The following is an 18,949-nucleotide window of genomic DNA, read 5'->3' on the forward strand; positions in this document are numbered from 1 at the left end:
GAGGAAAAAGGCTGATGGGGTTGGGCAAGCTCTTCAGGATATTACAGAAAAAAAAGTGCTAAGACTAGGGTAAACATTGTTTCCTTTACATTTTGTTGTAATTCTTTTGCTCCTTAATGCCATCATATTTCATTTTGTTCAGGGAACGTGTATCCTGACAAGTGGGTGGAAGACACTTATTTATTTCCCCAATCTGAAGAGTAGCATTATTTCAATCATTTGCTGGCTCTGGACCAACACTGCAGGGCCAATTTAAATTCCAAACCAGGTAAACATGAGAAGTCTTCCTGTCTGGGACTCCTCTACTGCTAGTCCTTCCTTCTGACCATAGCAATATGTTTGCCCAATTACTGGCACTCCCAGGAAAGAGTTCCTTAGTGAATTTCTCCTCTGAGCTTCTAGGGACAGAACTTCCAGACTGTCTCATCAAGACCTTTGGTTATTGGAATCCTTGTGCTGATAGCCATCCAGGTATCTGGAGCCTTGGCCCTGGTAGGGCCTGAATGTTTGTGTCCCTCCAGAATTCACAGGATAAATCTTCAGGGTAATGGAGGTGGGGCCTTAGGGGGGTAATTAGGTCACAAGCAAGCTCAAGGGAGCTTAGTTACTTTTGAACTATGTGAGGATACAGCTGGAAGGTGCCATCCATATAAGGAAGCAGGCCCCACCAAACACCAGATCTGCCAGTGCCTTGATTTCATAGTTTCCAAGTTCTGGAAACCCTGAGAAATAGGTGTTGTTTATGAACAGGCAGTTTATAGTATTTCGTTATAGACACCGGAATCAACTGTCGCTGGAACTCGCTTGTACAAACCACCTTATCTATACCCTGGGTCACTGAATCCAGCTTAGACTTTTCCATATGGCACCCATGATCTATTTATCTTTCCCCTTAGAACATCTCTCTTACATTCAGATGATCTTTCAGACTGATGTCCTTCCAAGTCTATTATAAGAATAGCCACTCCCTACATCCATCAGATTTTATGGATCTTTCAGTAAACTGTCTCATCTTGTCCCTAACCCAAATTCCAATTTGAATGGTAAATGAGGCTTTTCTGCCATACCTTGTCACCCTTTACTCCCATGGGACCAGGATGTCCAGTTCTTCCCACTAAGCCCTGTAAAACAGAAAACTAAGTTTGTTACAAAAACAACTAAATGGCCAAAGGCTATTGGAAGTTGGTTGCTAAAACTTACACATTTTGAAGGTCATTTGATCCTAATTAAATCAGTTCTACAAGCTTATATTTCTTCAGGCTGATACAGCAGCTGTATCCCGCTGATAAGCCCTTGGAAGGGTAAAATTTGTATTTGTGGTCGCTTTTTCACCTTGGCCAACCACATTTAATGACCTTAATTGGAACCTTTTGATACATTTAAGAATCTAGTCTTGCTGTTTAAATGGCAATTTACATAACATTATGCCTTTCTAAATGAGCTATAATTTTGGTAGCGATCAACATTTTAAATACTCTAAGACAGGGCAGAATTAACAATGTGCATATTGAGTTATGTGATCTGCATTTTACCAGTGGAAAATAAAATTTAATTTTAATTAGGAATAGAATGAACTATAATTTTCATGGTTCCTCTCATAACTCTTTTTCATAACTTTAAATCTGACTACAACTTAAAGTCAGTTTTGTTCTACATACTTTGGTGAAGGCAGAAATGATTGAATTATGGCAAACACATCATTAAAAACATTAAGTTAATGAACATGATGTGAACATGATGACATTCCTAGTGTTGTGGTCAAGATTCTATCTGCAAAGGAACTCTAAGAAGGGAAGAGAGAGAAGTTGAGACATGAACCGGGTAGTTAGATTTAGCAAATTAAAATACATTATATGTCACAAACTTATCACTTTTTTCTCTGAAATTCAAATGTAACTCTGTGTCCTGTCTTTGGCTATCCTAGAACAGTAAGAGAGAACTAAAAGAGCAAGCGATTGGGTTTGGTAAATGGGAAAAGAAGAGATTCTGTTCTTGGGAGATCGGGTAACCACATTTGGGTGTCTGAGGGGCAGTGAAAAGTCCTGACTACCATCCTTGGCCTATATTTTCTTCTAGATAATAAATTCTCAGTTATGCTGCCATCTGGATATCTCTTCTAAAGGTTAGTGCCAAAACATAACTAAAAAACAGAATGTTCTTTATATCAAATTTCTATTGCAAACAGAAGCTTAATCTCAGCCAGCTTTCTGGTCTGATAGAGTTCTGAGGACAAGACTCCAGGATCCTGACCATCCTTAAGTAATACTAAATGAAAATCTGAGATGTTGGATAATTCTACTTTTTTAGGCAATGGCTGGACAATCTACATGGAAGCACAGAAAACAAGAGACAATGAGGAATATTTATCTTGTATGATAAATTTTCTACTCACAGGTATGAGCTGTGAGTAGAAAAGTTTTAGCAAATACTTACAGGGGGTCCAGTAGGACCCATAGCACCTGGAATGCCTGGAATTCCTTGAAGACCCTAGAAGAGATAATTTCTACCATAAAACCTATTATAGGGAAAAAAGCATTTTAATCAAATATTTTTATTATTGAAAATTAAACATATTTTAGCTAACCAAGAACCACAATACATATTCTGTGTTAATTTTAATTTTTAAAGAGTAAAGATGATAGGTTAAGATGCCAAGACATGGAATTTGTATCAGACATACTTTTATCTGTTCAGTGATTCAGCAAGCTTTTATGATCTTACAGAGCTAACCCATTAGCAGTAGCATCACTGAAAATCTCATATTATTACAGCATGGAAATACAGATTTCAGATTGGCAGAATACCATCAGAGAAATACATGATTGCACTGAAGTTTGCTTCAACTAGTGGAAAAATAGAATATGTTTTATGATATATTTAGTTTAGCTGGTCGGTTCATTATAAGAAGAAATGTGATTTATTGATGAATTCAAATTTGGAATCCTTTAGTGGTTTAAGCATTAAAAAACTTTTCCCCTCCTTGGGTTTGTAGAATAATGCCAGTTATACTAGATAGGATTTTAAATGCTGATACATTTATATATCAAAGAAGAATTTGCAAGGTTAGTTGGTAACTTGTGTAATAAATTAATTTTGTCCCTTCACCAAATGCACCCATAGAATGAGTTAAGTAAATTCACAAAATCTGTAGGATGAAACATTTTAAAACTATCAAAATCATGATTTAGAAAGCTATTGGATGACATGGAAAATGTCACATAGTGTAGGGCCTAAATTTTTAAACAATTATAAATGTATTTCCTAAAAGATGGGATTGATAAACAGACTTTTATTATCATGGCAAAAAGGTAAATGTCTTATCTGGAAAATTCAATGTTAGGCGTGTTTCAGAATTTTGGATTTTCAGATTTCTTGTAAAGGTAACACAGCACCCACTGAGTATTCTGCAACACTCCCAGCGGTGCCTGTAGCAGTGCTTTCTAATAAACATGCAAATATTTCTAAGGCAAAACGTGATATTCTGATAGAGTGGGAAAAACAGACTAGCTCCATGTGAGTTCAGGTCAGAGTTCACTGCCTGAAGAATCTGCTGTAGACTTGGGGAAATTTTCTGAGGCTTTTGAGGTTTGGAATTGTGGATAAGAAATTGTGTACCATAATATTACTGTCAGCAGTCTTTCCTGGGAAGTGGGAATAGAGATAACTTTGATCTTTTTAGTACTTTTATATATTTCCCAAATTTCCTATAACAAACTTAGATCACTTCTATAATCAGAAAAAGATTTCAAATATCCTTTTGTTATTTTAGATAAACTTGTGATCTGTTGTTCTAGACTGAAGAGCTAGGGGGTGTAGCTCAGTGGTAAGCACTTGCCTCTCATGCACAAGGCCCTGGGATCTATCCCCAACACTAAAGAAAAGTTCAACTTCAAGAGTGAATGGTTCCACTCTTTGAAGATTTGGTTTCCTTTATTGAGCATTTTTTTATTATTACCAAGTCATTTTTTATTATAATATAATTGCTTTTCCTTTTATTGTTATGATGTATTAATTTCTATGTATATTATACATTTTAGATGAAGTGAGCATGGTAAAATCACTGCATATGTATTTATGAGCATTCTATAGGACTGTGAGATGTCTCAGGTTCTTTGCATCAAAGGTTTCAAGGACCAACCTCAGTCAGGTCTCTCCATCCACTGCCAAATGAGATCATATGTTACTTCAGGTTTATTCATATGATATGAAGATATTTTGAGAATCTCCTTGAATATGCTGGAGTTCCTCATGAAATAAATCTTGGGCAAAATCTCATACATGCATGTGTTAAAAAATGTAGACATATTAATGTTCAAGATTTTACCCATCTCCGTGGCAATGCTGTGTGTGTACGTGTGTAAGTGTGGACTGTACACATCAGTGTGGTGTACTGGCTCTTTTTATATCCCCACCATTAACTTTATCACTTTATAAATGAGTTTATACTTTTATCAATGGAAAGGAAAATTTTTCCCTTGGGAATGATACTTTTAAATGACAAAATTATTATTACATGTTATACCATAAATTTATTTATCTCAAAATACCTACATTCCTACATTTCAATAAAATTTTATGTGTACATATACAAGATATGTTTTTTTTTGTTGTTGTTGTTACTTTTAGTCTCGGTCTAGAGATGCTGAGTGAGATTTTTAGGTAGTATAATTTATAAACTCGGGACTCATTAACCTTTGATGACCACATTAAACTTTAAAATAAACCTCAGTCCATAAAAAAACAAAACAAAACATTCTCAGCAGTCTTTCTCTAAACAAGATGAAATTTTGTAGTAAGGGTAAAAGTTACTATGGATGCGTAAAGGGCAATAAGATAATTTTAGAAGACAAGATGATCATTAAAGAAGACAAATACATATTAAAGAGTAGGACAGTCAATTTAGTATACAGTGCCAAACTTAAATACAAATTAAAATTTATTGAATAGATATTCAGGGATCATTAGAGTCAAGTTATTTCTCCGCTTTGATATTTTGATTTTGCAAGGCCTAGCTAAGTGGCTACTAAGATATTTATTTTTCTGTTGCTTTAGTTTATGGATAAATGGCTGACAATATTTTCCAAACCTTATTTGTAAATTATTATTCTAAAATATCGTAAGAAGATTTGCATTACAAGCAAGAATTCACTTTGATGATAAGACAGAGGTCTGTGCCTATTAGCATAAGTTGCTATCTTGAGATATGCAATAATCTCTGTGAAAAAATGTGGAGGATAATGTTACTCTTCTAAAAGCAGTAAGTAAATAGCCATTTTAAAATAGGCAACTCTTGTAAGTTCCCAAACAGATTAAATTGAAGACATTAAAACTAGAGGTCCTAGTTTTAAAGAGAGGGGCTGTCCCTCCAGATCTTTTCCACTAAGAGTAGAATAGATATTTGAGATTTTGTAAGATTAGAGATTGTGTAGTTAATTTAGTAGAGTCTGTTGACCAGTTGAAACTGCATATGTTCTTGGTCAAAATTTTATTTACTTAAATCAACAAATTGGAATTTCAGGGAGTATCTGAGTCCATGAAGAAGACAAGATTGTTTGTTCTTATTGATCTTTTGGAGAGAGAAAAGACAAGAGACACATTGCCCTATTCTTCTCAAAGGGCTCAAGTGAGTCAATAAGTTACTTCAGGCTTATTTATATTACTCATGTTAAGAACAAGGAAGAACAATCTACTGAACCTGCTGGAATTCCCCACGTTGCCCATGAGTTTGTACAAAATTTCATGTATTTCACATCAAAGAGCCCATGAGGTGAGCGTAGAAAGCATATCAAAGTAGCAGAGGAATGGTGACACTGGATTTTAGTTCATCAAGATAGCAAAGTACCTTGCAGAATCAAAAATCAACTTCCAGTGAATTTTACTTAGAGTTGTTTATACACCCCCCCTTTCCAATTATTTCCTCATCTTTTCTTTTCTTTTCTTTTTTTTTATTACCTTCTCAATTACCTCTAAAGCTTACTTCTTGAATCTAGGCAGTTAAAAGCTGTTGGACTATTAAAATCCATTATTATGCTTATACTTTAGTGAAACCTTCTGTGGAACTTGAGGAAGCAAAAGCTCATTAACTTTTACTTATTTTAAAAACAAAATGCCTTTAATGTTTTATTTATAGATAAAAATTAATTCTATATTTCTCATTCTTTAATTTTTAACTCAGGAAAAAGAAACCAAACCAAGCCTCAAAGTTTTCTAGAACAGAATCAATTTTAATTAAAAATAATAATACATGAGGATAATTTGTAATGTGAAATATAACTCCAACTAAAAAATAGATCTACTTTATACCATTATAATTTTCTGCACTAACATCAAGGTTAATATATGCCAGATGGCTTACTTACTTTCATTAAGAATTATTAGCATCAAAACTGTTTAAACTAACAACAATTCATCATTCTAATTGGTTTTTCTAAGAGTTAATGTGAATTATGCAGGACAAGAATGATATCCTGAGCATCATTGTGGCTTAGAGTCAGAAAATTATATCATTATCTCAAAAGCACATTTGAATTGGATCTTTAGTCTAGGAGGTGAGAAGCTGATCTAAACTAGTCTACTCAGATCCTTTTGATAGTTTATTTTCCCCAAGATTATGGATATTGAGTAGAGACACAAACAAACCAAGATCATTAAAGCTGAATCATGCTACAGCAGTATCCCAAAGAAGTTCTTTGGAGTTTTGGAGCTTCCCTTATTACTGGGCTGGCGCTTCTGCTCTTCCTTCAATCCTCTAGCTACCCTGGTTTCCTTTTCGTAAGTTCCCTCTTCCAGCTTCCCCTTATTCTTATTGTGAGAGAGCTGGAACTGTCATCTGCTACATGGAAACAGAAAACCCATAGGTGTCTTGTCTAAACTTTGTGTCTAAACTTTGTGTCTTGTCTCTAAACCTGTACCACTGGTAATAAACATGAACATATAATTGTTTTAAATGAAAGTTTTACCATTTATAAAGACCTACATAGTCATTTTTTAAAAATCAGTTTTGGCATTAATTCTGAGCTATGGAAAAACCGATGTCCTTCTTCTGTTGAGTCAAGGAAAGAGAATCAGCAATAGGACTTTTAGCAGAGAAGACTCTTACCTCTTCACCTCTCTCTCCAGGTATACCAGGGTAGCCCCGCTCTCCTTTGCTTCCCTAGAAAGACAGTGCATTCAACAAATATACTCAATCATTTTGTTATCTTTTGAAACAATGAAAAAAAAAAAAAAAACAACTCTTGTCAGGACACTTGGGGGATGCAATTTGTGCTGGGTCAGGGAACAAATTGATTACAAAGGGTTTTTATCCCACTTTTAACCCATATTTAAAAGCAGTGTAATTTAAAATGGGGGTTTCTTTTTTCACCCAATTGAGAGTCCCACAGAAGACAAACTTTCTTACTTTTGGTCCCTCTCTGCCTGGAATTCCTGGAGGACCCCGTGGTCCTATATCACCCTAGAGGACAGAGAAGTAAAAGAACTGAGAGAATGTACCTGGGCGCCACAGGCTCCCTAAACACTCAGTCAGCCTTCTTACCTTCCTGGAGAGGGAATCATACTTTCCAGGCTCACCAGGATCTCCTTCGTCTCCTTTGTTGCTTTTCAGCCCAGGGACATTGGCTTGGCAGTTGCCACAGAAATTCTAATGAGTATAAAAATAAGGCTACTGAGAGATATTAAAAAGTGAGGTTGGTATATAGAAGAAAGAAACTAGTTCCCTGTCTCTCACCCTGCACAAAAGTCAAAGTGGATCAAAGACTTAGGAATTAGACCAGAAGCTTTGCAACTGCTAGAGGAAAACGTAGGGTCAACACTTCATCATATTGGTGCAGGCACTGGTTTCCTTAACAAGACCCTTAATGCTCAAGAAATAAAACCAAGAATCACTAAGTGGAATGCCATCAAATTAAAAAGCTTCTGCAGAGCAAAGGAAGTGATTAAGAGCATAAAGAGAGCGTCTACAGAATGGGAGAAAATCTTTGCCAGCTACTCTGACAGAAGATAATATCCAGAATATATAAAGAACTCAATAAAGTTCAACACCAAAAAACCAAAACCAAGGGCTGGGGATATAACTTAGTTCGTAGAGTTCTTGCCTGTCAAGAACAAAACCCTGGGTTCAATCTCCAGCACCACAAAAAAAAAAAAAAAAAAAAAAAAAAAAAAAAAGGGGCAAAAGAACTAAACAGACATTTTTCAAAAGAATGAACACAAATGACCAATAAATATATGGAAAAATGTTCGGCATCCCTAGAAATCAGGGAAATGCAAGTCCAAACTACACTGATTTCATCCCACTCCCAGTCAGAATGGTAATTATCAAGAATACAAATAATAATAAATGCTGGTGAGAAACTGGGCAGAAAGGTTACACTCATACTTTTCAGTGGGATGGCAAATTAGTGCAACCAGTCTGGAAGGCAGAATGGAGATTCCTCAAAAAAATTAGGAATGGAACCATCAAATGACCCAGCTATTCCACGCCTTGGTATTTATTTAAAAAAAACCTAAAATTAGCATACTATAGCGATATAGTCACAACAGTGCTCACAGCAACACAATTTATAATAGCCAAATTATGGAACTAGCCCATATGCCTGTCATTACATGACTAGATTAGGAAAATTTGGTATATATACACAATGGAGTTTTACTCAGCCATAAAAAAATGAAAGTATGGCATTTGCCAGTAAGTGAATGGAAATGGAGAATACCATGCTAAGTGAAATAAACCAGACTCAGAAAATCAAGGGTCAAATGTTTTATCTCATATGTGGAAACTAGAGCAAAACAAGGGAAAAGAAGGGGTGGGGGGATCAGATATCATGAAGATATAGGGAAGATCAGTGGAGTAGGAGAAAGGGAGGGAGAAGAGGTGGGAAAGGGGAAAAAATATAAATATACCACAGTGAATTCCACCTTTACGTATATGTAGAAAGTACCAATCAAAAACAAATGAGCAACAGGAAGATCAGTAGAGTAGAGGGAGGAGAACGTCGGGAGAAAGGAGGGGTGGGAAAGAGGGGGGAACAGGGATGCAAATGGAGTAAGTCAAATTTCAGGCATGTATGATTTTGTTAAAATGAACACAACTACCATGTATAATTATAATGCTCTAATAAAATAACAAATTGAGTCTGAAGGATGAATGGGTCTGCTAGAAAGCCTGATATAAATTAGCAAACCAATTAATACTTGTTGAGTGAATAAATAAATACATAATCAGGGGTTTTCAATTAAAAAAGTGAGGTTGATCTGATTTGAGGTTATATCGAATCTCTGTCAGAGATGAGTGATATAGCAATTACAAGGTCACTCTGCTTTCAGAAACTTATACAACTTGAAAAGATGTTCGTTTGGAAGAAAAAAAATTTCAAAGCTGATCAGTAATTTTCTGTGATATTGGTGAGGATCTATTTTAAAAATATCACTCTGATTATGTTTAAATGGAAAGTTCCAAATAAACAAGGAAAGGATCTATAAGTCAAGAACAAAGACTTGAGTTTCAGTTGCTTAGCAACATATTTAAAAAGGGAGGTGGTATTAAAGTTTGGGATAAACAAGATTACAGGGAACATACAGTCAATAACATAGGTCATTAAAAGGCAAAGAAAAAGCGGGGAAGAAACAAATTAGTTGGAAAACCTTCCACAGGGCTTACTAACATTTTATTTGTCAGTGGAAGCACTCATGGGAATAAGTCACTGGAGTGACCTGGACTTGACTCCAATGTCACATCCAAGAGAAGATCAGAAATCTAAGTGGAATTACCTTTCTGTTGCATTCTCTGTAACCTTTAGCTGGTCTGGAAAGGCTTGAATTTATGTGTCTGAGCTAACAGGATAAACATAAAACTTATCACATAGCTAAAGGAAATGGGTGTGTGAAAAACCCTGTAAAGACTTATTTTTAAACACTGTTGGAATAAAAATATGATCAGGAAAACTCTAAACACCAAATACATACTTAGAACTTGAATCTTTTGATTGATTCAATTCAGTAAATATTTCTGCTGGCTTATTGTGCAAATCATTGTGCTATTCACTAGGAATATAAACTAAATCATATGTACACATCTACAGCCCAAGTGTTTTTGTGTGTGTAGATGTGTACACTATCCATTCATACATAAATAAGGGGTGAACATAAAGAACAAGATTTTCATCTGAGAGTCACTCAGTGTATCATGAAGAAATGATAATATAACCTTATCAGTCCCCCAATCTGTTTTACAGATAAAATATAGGAAGAAAAATTATAGCAAGATTAATTCTTTATAAGCTATATAATAGGTAGAAAAAAATTTTATTTAACAGGATAACAGGTGTTAGGACAATTGTTAGCTTTGAATTTTATAGCTCATTTTATAAAATCCCATGACATAAAAAATAACCTTGTAAGCTAGCTGTTTATTGAGCGGTCCTGGTTTTCATCCTGGAATTGACCAGGGCGATATAGTGAGAAAGGATTAGATTTCACAGTAGTGAGCTAGGGTGGGTAAACACCCATCAAAGGAAAGCTGTGGCTTCAGAGGACAGTGTGGTCTCCTCAAGGGGGTTAATGACATTGTTCCTTCTCTGTGGCTCTCAGAGTGCACATCCACCTCCATACCCAAAGGTTAATAAAGAAGAGAATGGGGAAATACAGGTTATTTTTACTATCTTAAAGATGTTCTGCCATTTAAAAACCAGACCAAGCAATTAACTCAATTTCCAGTAAATATTTTCTTTTTTCTTTTTTCTGGATATTAAACCATAACTTTTTACATAGCAACAGAATACCTTGAACAAGGCACCGATGTCTCCCAAGAGAGGAAGGGCAATCTGTGGTTAAGGAGAAAAGTAAAAAGTACATTGTTATATACTGTTACGAGTTGGATCTTGAAGTATCTCCCAAAGGCCAGTTGATAGCGCTATTGGGAGCTGGTGGTACTTTTAAGAGGTGGAAGAAAGTGAGGTCACTAGGGTGTGTCTTTGAAGGGGATACTGGCACCTCAGCTCCTCCTCCTCTCTCTCTGCTTCCTGGTCACCTTCAGGTGAACAGCCTCCTCTACCACATGCTCTCCTCCATGATGTTCTACCTTACCACAGGTCCAAAGCAATGGGGTCAAAGGGATCTGGATTGAAACTTCTGAAACCATGAGCCAAAATAAGTTTTCCTTCCCTGAAGCTGTTTATCTCAGGTATTTTGTCACAGTGATACAAAGCTGACTAACATGTATACATGTACATAAACACAATACAAAGCAAGAATATAACACAATGTAGATTTTTTTGTTTTCAAAATGTAATGTCAGTTGAGATTCGGAACATGGGGCTTCTAAAGTCTCACTGTCAGGATAATTGGCTCAACATTATGCTTCATGTCAAGAAACAGACTTGACACTGACGGAATGAGAACTATTTTGAGAAACATTCACAATTCTTCCACCATGAACATGCAAACTTATAATTGTTTGATTCTACATCTCTACATTTTCATGACATGGCAACCTTTGTTACTGGTTTTAATACCACAAAAAGAAAAATAGTTTATTACTAGGAAATTACTCCTCTGCCAAGCACATTATTCGGCTGTTAGAAATATGAAGAGTAGAGGATAAGTTTGCCTTGTTCTCAAGGAGGTTCAAAAGAGCCTTCAGTTGGAATAAGTGATGGACAAGACAGACACAAAAAGAACTTGGGCTATGTTTTGACCATATGTCTTAAAATGTGCTTTCTAGAGACACTCTGTAAACTCATGTAACACTACAAGATTCCCAGATGAGGCACACACATTCACTTGATTGTGGAGGTAAAGTAAGGCCAGACTATGCCTCTGCATGTGTATTACAAAGGAACATAAAGCCCAAACAGTGTGGAGGTAGAAAGGATTTGTGAGGCTTAGAACTGAGAGGCCAGATTTGGATTTTGTTACACAAAATTCTTAATACAATGTCATGTACCATATGGCCTGTCAAAGTATAACCACTGATTCTGAAGTTATTTAAAGGGATTTCGCTGTCACTCAAAGCAAGGTTTAACCTGAAACAAAACTTTGGGACACACATTTAATGCCTACACCCATTTTCCAAGAGCCTACTCAAGCCAGTTTTCATAATTTAATCCATCTTCGCATTTTAAAGCCATAGAATCAGTAAATATGTACTATATTGTAGGTAACTTACCTGCAGACTTTCATTTAGAAAAATGAAATTCATTTAGTCAATAGCATTAGAAAGAATAGAAATTGTGGCTATACATTTTATTTCAATTTTCCATGGAACTGAGATATTATATGCTAAGGTTCAGCCTGGGGCAAAATTGTATAGCTGAATTATACCCTTAGGAAATAAGCATTCATCACACACACAAAAATGCTGACCCAGCTTGAATTTTTTTCCCTCTACAAAATAATGGGGATAAACAAAATCACCAAGCAGTCACTGAACATTCTAATTAGTTTGGACAGCAAAATTTGCTTGGTAGGCTGTTTGGCTTCTGGGTGCATTAATGATACATAAATCAGGAAAGTCTGTGTACATACCGGGTCACCTGGGGGGCCTGGCAGTCCTGGCTTTCCATCCCTCCCGGGAGCTCCCTGAGAACAGAGGCGTCATGTTCAAATCTTTGCAAGTTGGCATAGTTGCAGATTAAAACAGAGGTGGGGGAGGGGATAAATAAAGAAGGTTCTTACATCATTTCCTGGAGTCCCTGGAGTTCCTGGCAACCCAGGGAGACCTCGAGGACCCTGGAAAGGGAATAAAATGAAAGTAGTTATTTACAAGAAGATTTTTTCAGTAATTTCCCCAGGAAAACAAGCTAGATCTGTTTTGCTGGATAACTTAGTTAAATAGCATACCTGAATACCTGGCTCTCCAGCTGGTCCTTGGGAGCCCTATGTAAAATGAGATAAAATGATAAAAATTCTACCAGGAATGCCCATGAATTATCCCACTGAGATAAAAGATGAAGTACTATAATTTACTTAGTGGAACAAAAGGATTTGCCACCAACCACACTCCGGTAACTGTAAAGCTGACTACAACTTTGGGTGGTAGATAAACACTTCACCAAAAACCTGTTGCTAAAAACCTCATAATTTTGCTCAGATACCTGGGATGTCTCTCATTCCATCCTACATGGCTGCACACTCAAGAGTGCAGAAGCAGCACATCCAAATTCTACCTGACCATAAACTGACCACCAACAGGGATAACTGGCCAGGGTTGCCTTTCCCTTTCTTCATTCTACTTTGAGTCTTTTCTCTTTGAAGAAATGACCAGAACTAGGGTTTGGTGATGGGAATGGGAAGTAAAGCATCAGTTATTATTTTCTACTTTTAGAAAATTGGAATTTGGAGTAACAACAATGAGGCTGAGATGATTAGAGAACACAGGATACTAGTTTTATCCCTATTAAATGTCCATGGACCACTGAATTAGCAATTTACAACTTAGGTGAAGAGCTACTTTCTTAGTAGTTGATTTCAGTAACTGTTCACTGAAACTGTTCTTTCTTATATTTTAAAATATATATTCATATCGCTATTATTGTCAAAATCTTTGGTTCCATTTCTGTCTATACTGTGTCCCTAGTGATTTTTTTCTTTGAACTCAACACCTCCTTAATAAATTCATGATTTGTGTACACACATAGGTATACACATACAAATGTATCTGGGTGTATGTGTGGGCATGTTTTGTTGTTGCTTTTACTTTATTTTTTCATCTCAATGGTTTTTTACATTTTGTTGCTATGGTTTGAATGTTTCCTCCAAGGTTCATGTGTTGGAAACTTAGTCCCCAAATTCATTTAATGTTATTTGGAAGTAGGACCTTTGGGAGGCAATTAGGATTAGATGAAGTCATGAGAGTGGAGCTTCCATAATAGTATTAGTAGTTTTATGAAAAGGTGAAAGAGCCAAGCTAGATAGCTAGTTCTGTCTTGCCATGTGACACGCTCAGCCATGTTATGATGCAGCAAGAAGGTCCTCACCAGATGCTAGACTTCCCAACCTCCAGAACCATAAGCTAAATAAACTTTTATTCTTTATACATTATCCAGTCTCTGGAATTCTATTATAGCAACAGAAAATGGACTAAAACATTTGTCCTAGAAAATCAAACACCAGTCATATACAACATAACCTATCAGTATTCATGCTTGTTTTTAACTTTCATGACAATGTCAATATAAGGTTGTGATATTGTGATATATTAAAAATATGTATTTGGTCCCTGCCCTTGGTTTCTGGCACAGAGAATCCCAAACCCTCGCAATATCCTTAGCAATGGGATTGCTAGAAGAAACTGTAGCATTTCATCTTTGAATCTGGTTTCTGACAGAGAACTCTTAATATCGAGGAATTTCCTGGGTAATAGGAGTGTCTTTTGTTCTAATGAGGTGACTCTATATATACTTCATCACTTTAAATATTAACTTCTTAATTAAAAATAAGCAGTGATATTTAATAACCTAATATGAGGCATATATATCACCTTAAGAACATGTATTTGTACTTTCTAGTGTATAAATAAAAGTATAAAGGGTTAAATGATTGCTAATCCAAAAATCAATGTATCTCTAACCAGCAGCTAAAAGTCAATCAACAGTGAACATTCTGTCTACACTTAATGATGGACGTCAAATCCCATCAGTCCTTTCTGGTTATTGATCATTTCTATTTCCTCCTCTCACCTTTGTTTTCTTTCCTCCTTATTGACATTGGATTTTGTTTAATAATATTGGATTCCACAGTCAAGAGCTCATCTGAATTCCACTTACTGTTTTGCCAGGAATTCCTGCCCCTGGTGGGCCCATGTCACCTGGGGAACCCTGGACACCTGGCAGTCCTCTTTCACCCTGTGAAATGATGTGCTTCTGTTAGAACAAGACTCAAGAGACATAGCTTTTTATATTATATTTTGCTCATTATTAATTCTTTTTAAATTGGCTATAATATTTTTATACCTTTGGCCCACGTGGACCAGGTACTCCAGGATTACCATCTAATCCCTAAAAAAAAAAAAAAAAAAAAAAAGGAAGTAAATACATTTATTTTTAAAAAAATGTTAAAAATATCTTAGAAATAGAGGTTTGACTGCTCTTCATTTTACTTGAATGGACCTTGTTTTATAAGAGGAATACGAATAGGAAACAAATTTCAATAGGATATGGATTTTGTACAGTTACTTTAAAATATGAAGCTATTATCTCATTAAAACTATTATTATCATCATTATTAATTAATATAAATGGTTCAAAGAGATGAGAAAAAATGCTTATATAACTGGTGATTCAGTTTTCTATGTCCTTGGAAAAGTCTGGATCACAGAGACTTTCTGCAAATGACAACCTGTGGCGACATCTGTAAAACCTCCAGAGGGAAGTATCAGGCAGTTCAGTTTTAAGAGTGTCCACAAAGGTTTATGCTTTAAAAGAAGTGTTGTACTTTACTTGGATCCATAGATCTCTAAGGAATCCATGCAGAAGATTCAGAGGAGTCTATGAATCTTCCAAATCATATGAAAACATTGTGTGCATGTATATTTCTTCAGAAGAGAGCCTTTCCTTGCATTAACCTTTAAAAGGGTTATAACTGTGATCTAAAGATGTTTTTTCTTTGGCACACTTAAACTTACACTTGTGCTCTGGAACTGGGAGCCCATATGAAGTCATTAATGAACTTACAAGGGAAACATTAGAAAAAGGGCTGGTACTTACTGGTTCCCCTGGCAGGCTTTTTCCTGGAGGACCGGCCTCACCTTTTGGACCTGGAAGCCCAGGAGGGCCTATAATCCCACCTGGATCTCCCTGAGGAATACGAGATAAGATTCTTACTTTGTTGCTCAGATTCATGATGGCAACTGGGAAAGCAATAGTTTTCACTGCTTCAAATTGTTATCATAACAGGCAAACTTTATTTACTTGCTCAATAATGTTTACCAAGTGCCTAACTCACAGTAGGCACTGTCCTACTTATCTCAAATACAATGAAATTTTGTAGTGAGTTATGTTGCAATACATTTAGCAGTATCATGTAACATAGACGTGTATAAATATAGGCACAAAAGGGGCATATCTATTTGTGAGGTTCTTTGGATAATTCTTGTTCTATTTCCTAATAATGATTCAACATAAACATAGCATTAATATGCCGTGTCCATGGAAATCCTGAAAGATGAAGAGACTTCTGAGATCTATACCGTAATTGGTAGCTGAGCCTGACAGAGTCTCTGAGTCTTGGCATCTTCATGTCTAAGTTGCTTCATTTTGTCATATGTCATTTCTAGGCAAGAATCAGAGCAGCAGCTGGTGCACACCCCCAGGGGAACCATTCACATTGTAGTCTACATACAAAGCTATCCAAGGTATAGTCCCATTAGCCTGTGCTGTCCTCTCATCTCCCCATTGTCCTTATGATCCTTGGTCTGTTCCTCCTACCTACCTAAAAGAGAATGAGTAAAATGTGAGCTATACCTTTTCTCCTTTGATGCCTTGTTTTCCTGGGATACCATGTTCTCCTGGCAATCCCTAAAAAATTCACAATTAATGGGAAAGAGCAATGAGAACATCTCTTACGATCATAACATTTACATATGTACATCTTTACTAAGCGTTTTAACATATTATCTACAAGGGAATGGGTTGATTTTGGCTTGGTAGGTAAAAACATTAGTTGAAAATTTGTAACATGTTGTTTCCACTGAAGGCATCTGAATGTAATGGCTAAGCACTAACAACCAAGGAGAACTGAAGTAAGTGTCTTAGACATATTATTGCCAATAAGTGGGAGAAGGATGGTGGTTGGTAGCATCATGCTATGCTTCAATAAGACAATAGGATGACTGAGAAAATAAGTTTTTACTGTGTTTTGCCAACAGTGGATCTTTCCCTTTTGATTTTACTCTCTTTTCAGCTCCCACCACTATCATATAATCTCACTTGAGCATCTTGTGGCCCAGAATTTTCTCTCTTTTCCTAAGATCTTTCCACAAGGTACCTCTGCTGTGGTCCATTAATTGGTGTTAGTGGAAGGAGGTAGCAATAAAAAGCTTTGCTCTGTGAATTAGGATGTTCAAAGTACCATGCACAATAGGAATGTTGTGCATTCCTGAAGGCTCAGGCAGTGAGCATGTTGAACACAGAAAGAGGTCCTGGGCTACTCCCACGATGCTGGAAAAAGGGGAGATCCTATATGCTGCCTAGAGATAACTAATAGAAGTCAGTTAGTGACAGAGGAGTTGTGGGCAAGGATTTTTTTCCCTTTTGCTTAGGTGTGGGTTGATGGTAAGCTCTTTGTTCCCAAGTTGTCAGAAGGGTGTGGAGGTTGTTCAAGGACCAGAACTGATCTGGCGGAAGGAATGGAAAAATGATTTTGAAGAGCATGAAGGTGTGTATGAGCGAGAGAGAGAGACTCCACTACACCAAGGTTATAATACAGCCTGAAGGTCTTCCTCCAAGTGCATTACATAAATACTTTCAGCCAAAAGACTTCCTTTTTTGAGGGCTCTTGATAAAAAACAATAGAAACTTTCAAAGTGTTTTCTGCAGATGAAGATTTGAACCAAAAGCCAAATATATGGGAGATTTTTGCTTTCTCTCTTGGTTTTCCTTGTTTATTTTGATATTTCCTATCTCATTGACTATAGGTACACCCTTGACTAGCATGTCCAAAATGATAATTTAGTTAAATTGAGTTTCAAAGACAAATTTGTTTAGGGTAATGATACTCCAAAGGACCTCATGTGAGTGTATGAAAAGCCCAGCCTTCAGAGGTGGAGATGAACCAGGTCTTTGGGAAATGTAGCATAACTCAATTACAAGAACAGATGTTGACATCTTAAAAACCGTATCTTAGTTTTAATTTCATTGAAACTATACATACTACATCTCCTGGTGGTCCTCTGGGCCCCGTGGAACCTTCAGGTCCTTGCTGACCCTATAAGAGAAGGTGATACATGCTATACCTTTCTTTAAAAATCAGAAAGACTGTACTTGAATATTTGTAAAACATGATGTGCTCTTTACCTGTAGAAAGACTATCCATCATTCCACCTTATGTGTAATTACACTGAATTGTGATTTGGGCTTCCAAGATAGTTTCTAGATGTTTTCTTCTAATGGGTCTGTTTTTTTTATCAGCAGCTGATAAGTGGGTAACTTGCCCTACCCACTGGCTGAGAGCACATCACGCTAATCTCTCCTACACCTCTCCAAAACTCTTCTTTCTTAGAATACTCCTGCAGAAATTACACATGGGAAACTCAAATACTCAAGGTTGCAGAATTTTGGTTTGGAAATGAATCCTGACTCCAGTTCCTTTTAAGAATACAGCTAAGGATCATGAATTTAGCTGACATTGTTTACTCTTAAAGCTTTCAAGGATGTATAGTGACTATGCTCTGAAAAAGAATTTTAAAATTCTGTGAACCAAAAGGCAGTTACTATGTGTACTATGTGTGTAATAAATGCAGCCAGTGGGGGTGGGGTGGGAAATCACCATGGAAACAAGATCAAATCTCTGAGAACATCTGTGAAGAAAATGAGTGGCATCCCAAAGCACCCTTTAAAATACAGAATGGCTATAAATTCCAGATTATTTCCTAATATAGCATTGCTACTTATATACCTTCAGTCCTGGGCTTCCTCTTAAACCAGGGGCACCAGGATCTCCAGGTTCTCCCTAAACATGTGAATGGGAAGAAAAGTTAAATGTTACTATGGTTCTCGCCATCTTATTAAGCTTGTAGACAGAATTGAAAAATTCTGGATCACCTTTATTCCCTGTGATCCTATTATTCCAGGTTCTCCCTGTAAATAAAATAATCATCATATGAGTAACACATAAATTCATATGGGCCTGGACATCTGACATTTTAATTGAATTTCCATTAATTAACACACAATAAAGGTGGAATTTATGGGAGATGTGAAGAAACCAAGGAGGGTTCATTTTACAAGATTTAAAC

At 36.3% G+C, this 18,949-nt stretch overlaps 1 protein-coding gene across 1 annotated transcript in view; it reads right to left on the minus strand.

Annotated features, from left to right (window-relative positions):
* The window catches only part of COL19A1 (collagen type XIX alpha 1 chain), a 331,364-nt gene that overhangs the window by 51,915 nt on the left and 260,500 nt on the right, over window positions 1-18,949 (minus strand). The window contains exons 22-37 of the mRNA XM_079146513.1: window positions 18,756-18,791; window positions 18,610-18,663; window positions 17,866-17,919; window positions 16,458-16,511; window positions 15,702-15,791; window positions 14,949-14,993; window positions 14,763-14,840; window positions 12,838-12,873; window positions 12,673-12,726; window positions 12,523-12,576; window positions 10,779-10,820; window positions 7,535-7,639; window positions 7,400-7,453; window positions 7,100-7,153; window positions 2,434-2,487; window positions 1,068-1,121 (exon numbers count right to left, since the gene is read on the minus strand). Coding sequence (XP_079002639.1) covers window positions 1,068-1,121; window positions 2,434-2,487; window positions 7,100-7,153; window positions 7,400-7,453; window positions 7,535-7,639; window positions 10,779-10,820; window positions 12,523-12,576; window positions 12,673-12,726; window positions 12,838-12,873; window positions 14,763-14,840; window positions 14,949-14,993; window positions 15,702-15,791; window positions 16,458-16,511; window positions 17,866-17,919; window positions 18,610-18,663; window positions 18,756-18,791 — 918 coding nt within the window. The remainder of the gene's footprint in view (window positions 1-1,067; window positions 1,122-2,433; window positions 2,488-7,099; window positions 7,154-7,399; window positions 7,454-7,534; window positions 7,640-10,778; window positions 10,821-12,522; window positions 12,577-12,672; window positions 12,727-12,837; window positions 12,874-14,762; window positions 14,841-14,948; window positions 14,994-15,701; window positions 15,792-16,457; window positions 16,512-17,865; window positions 17,920-18,609; window positions 18,664-18,755; window positions 18,792-18,949) is intronic.

This window comes from Sciurus vulgaris, assembly GCF_902686455.1.
Source record: "Sciurus vulgaris genome assembly, chromosome: 7".
NCBI lineage: Eukaryota > Metazoa > Chordata > Mammalia > Rodentia > Sciuridae > Sciurus > Sciurus vulgaris.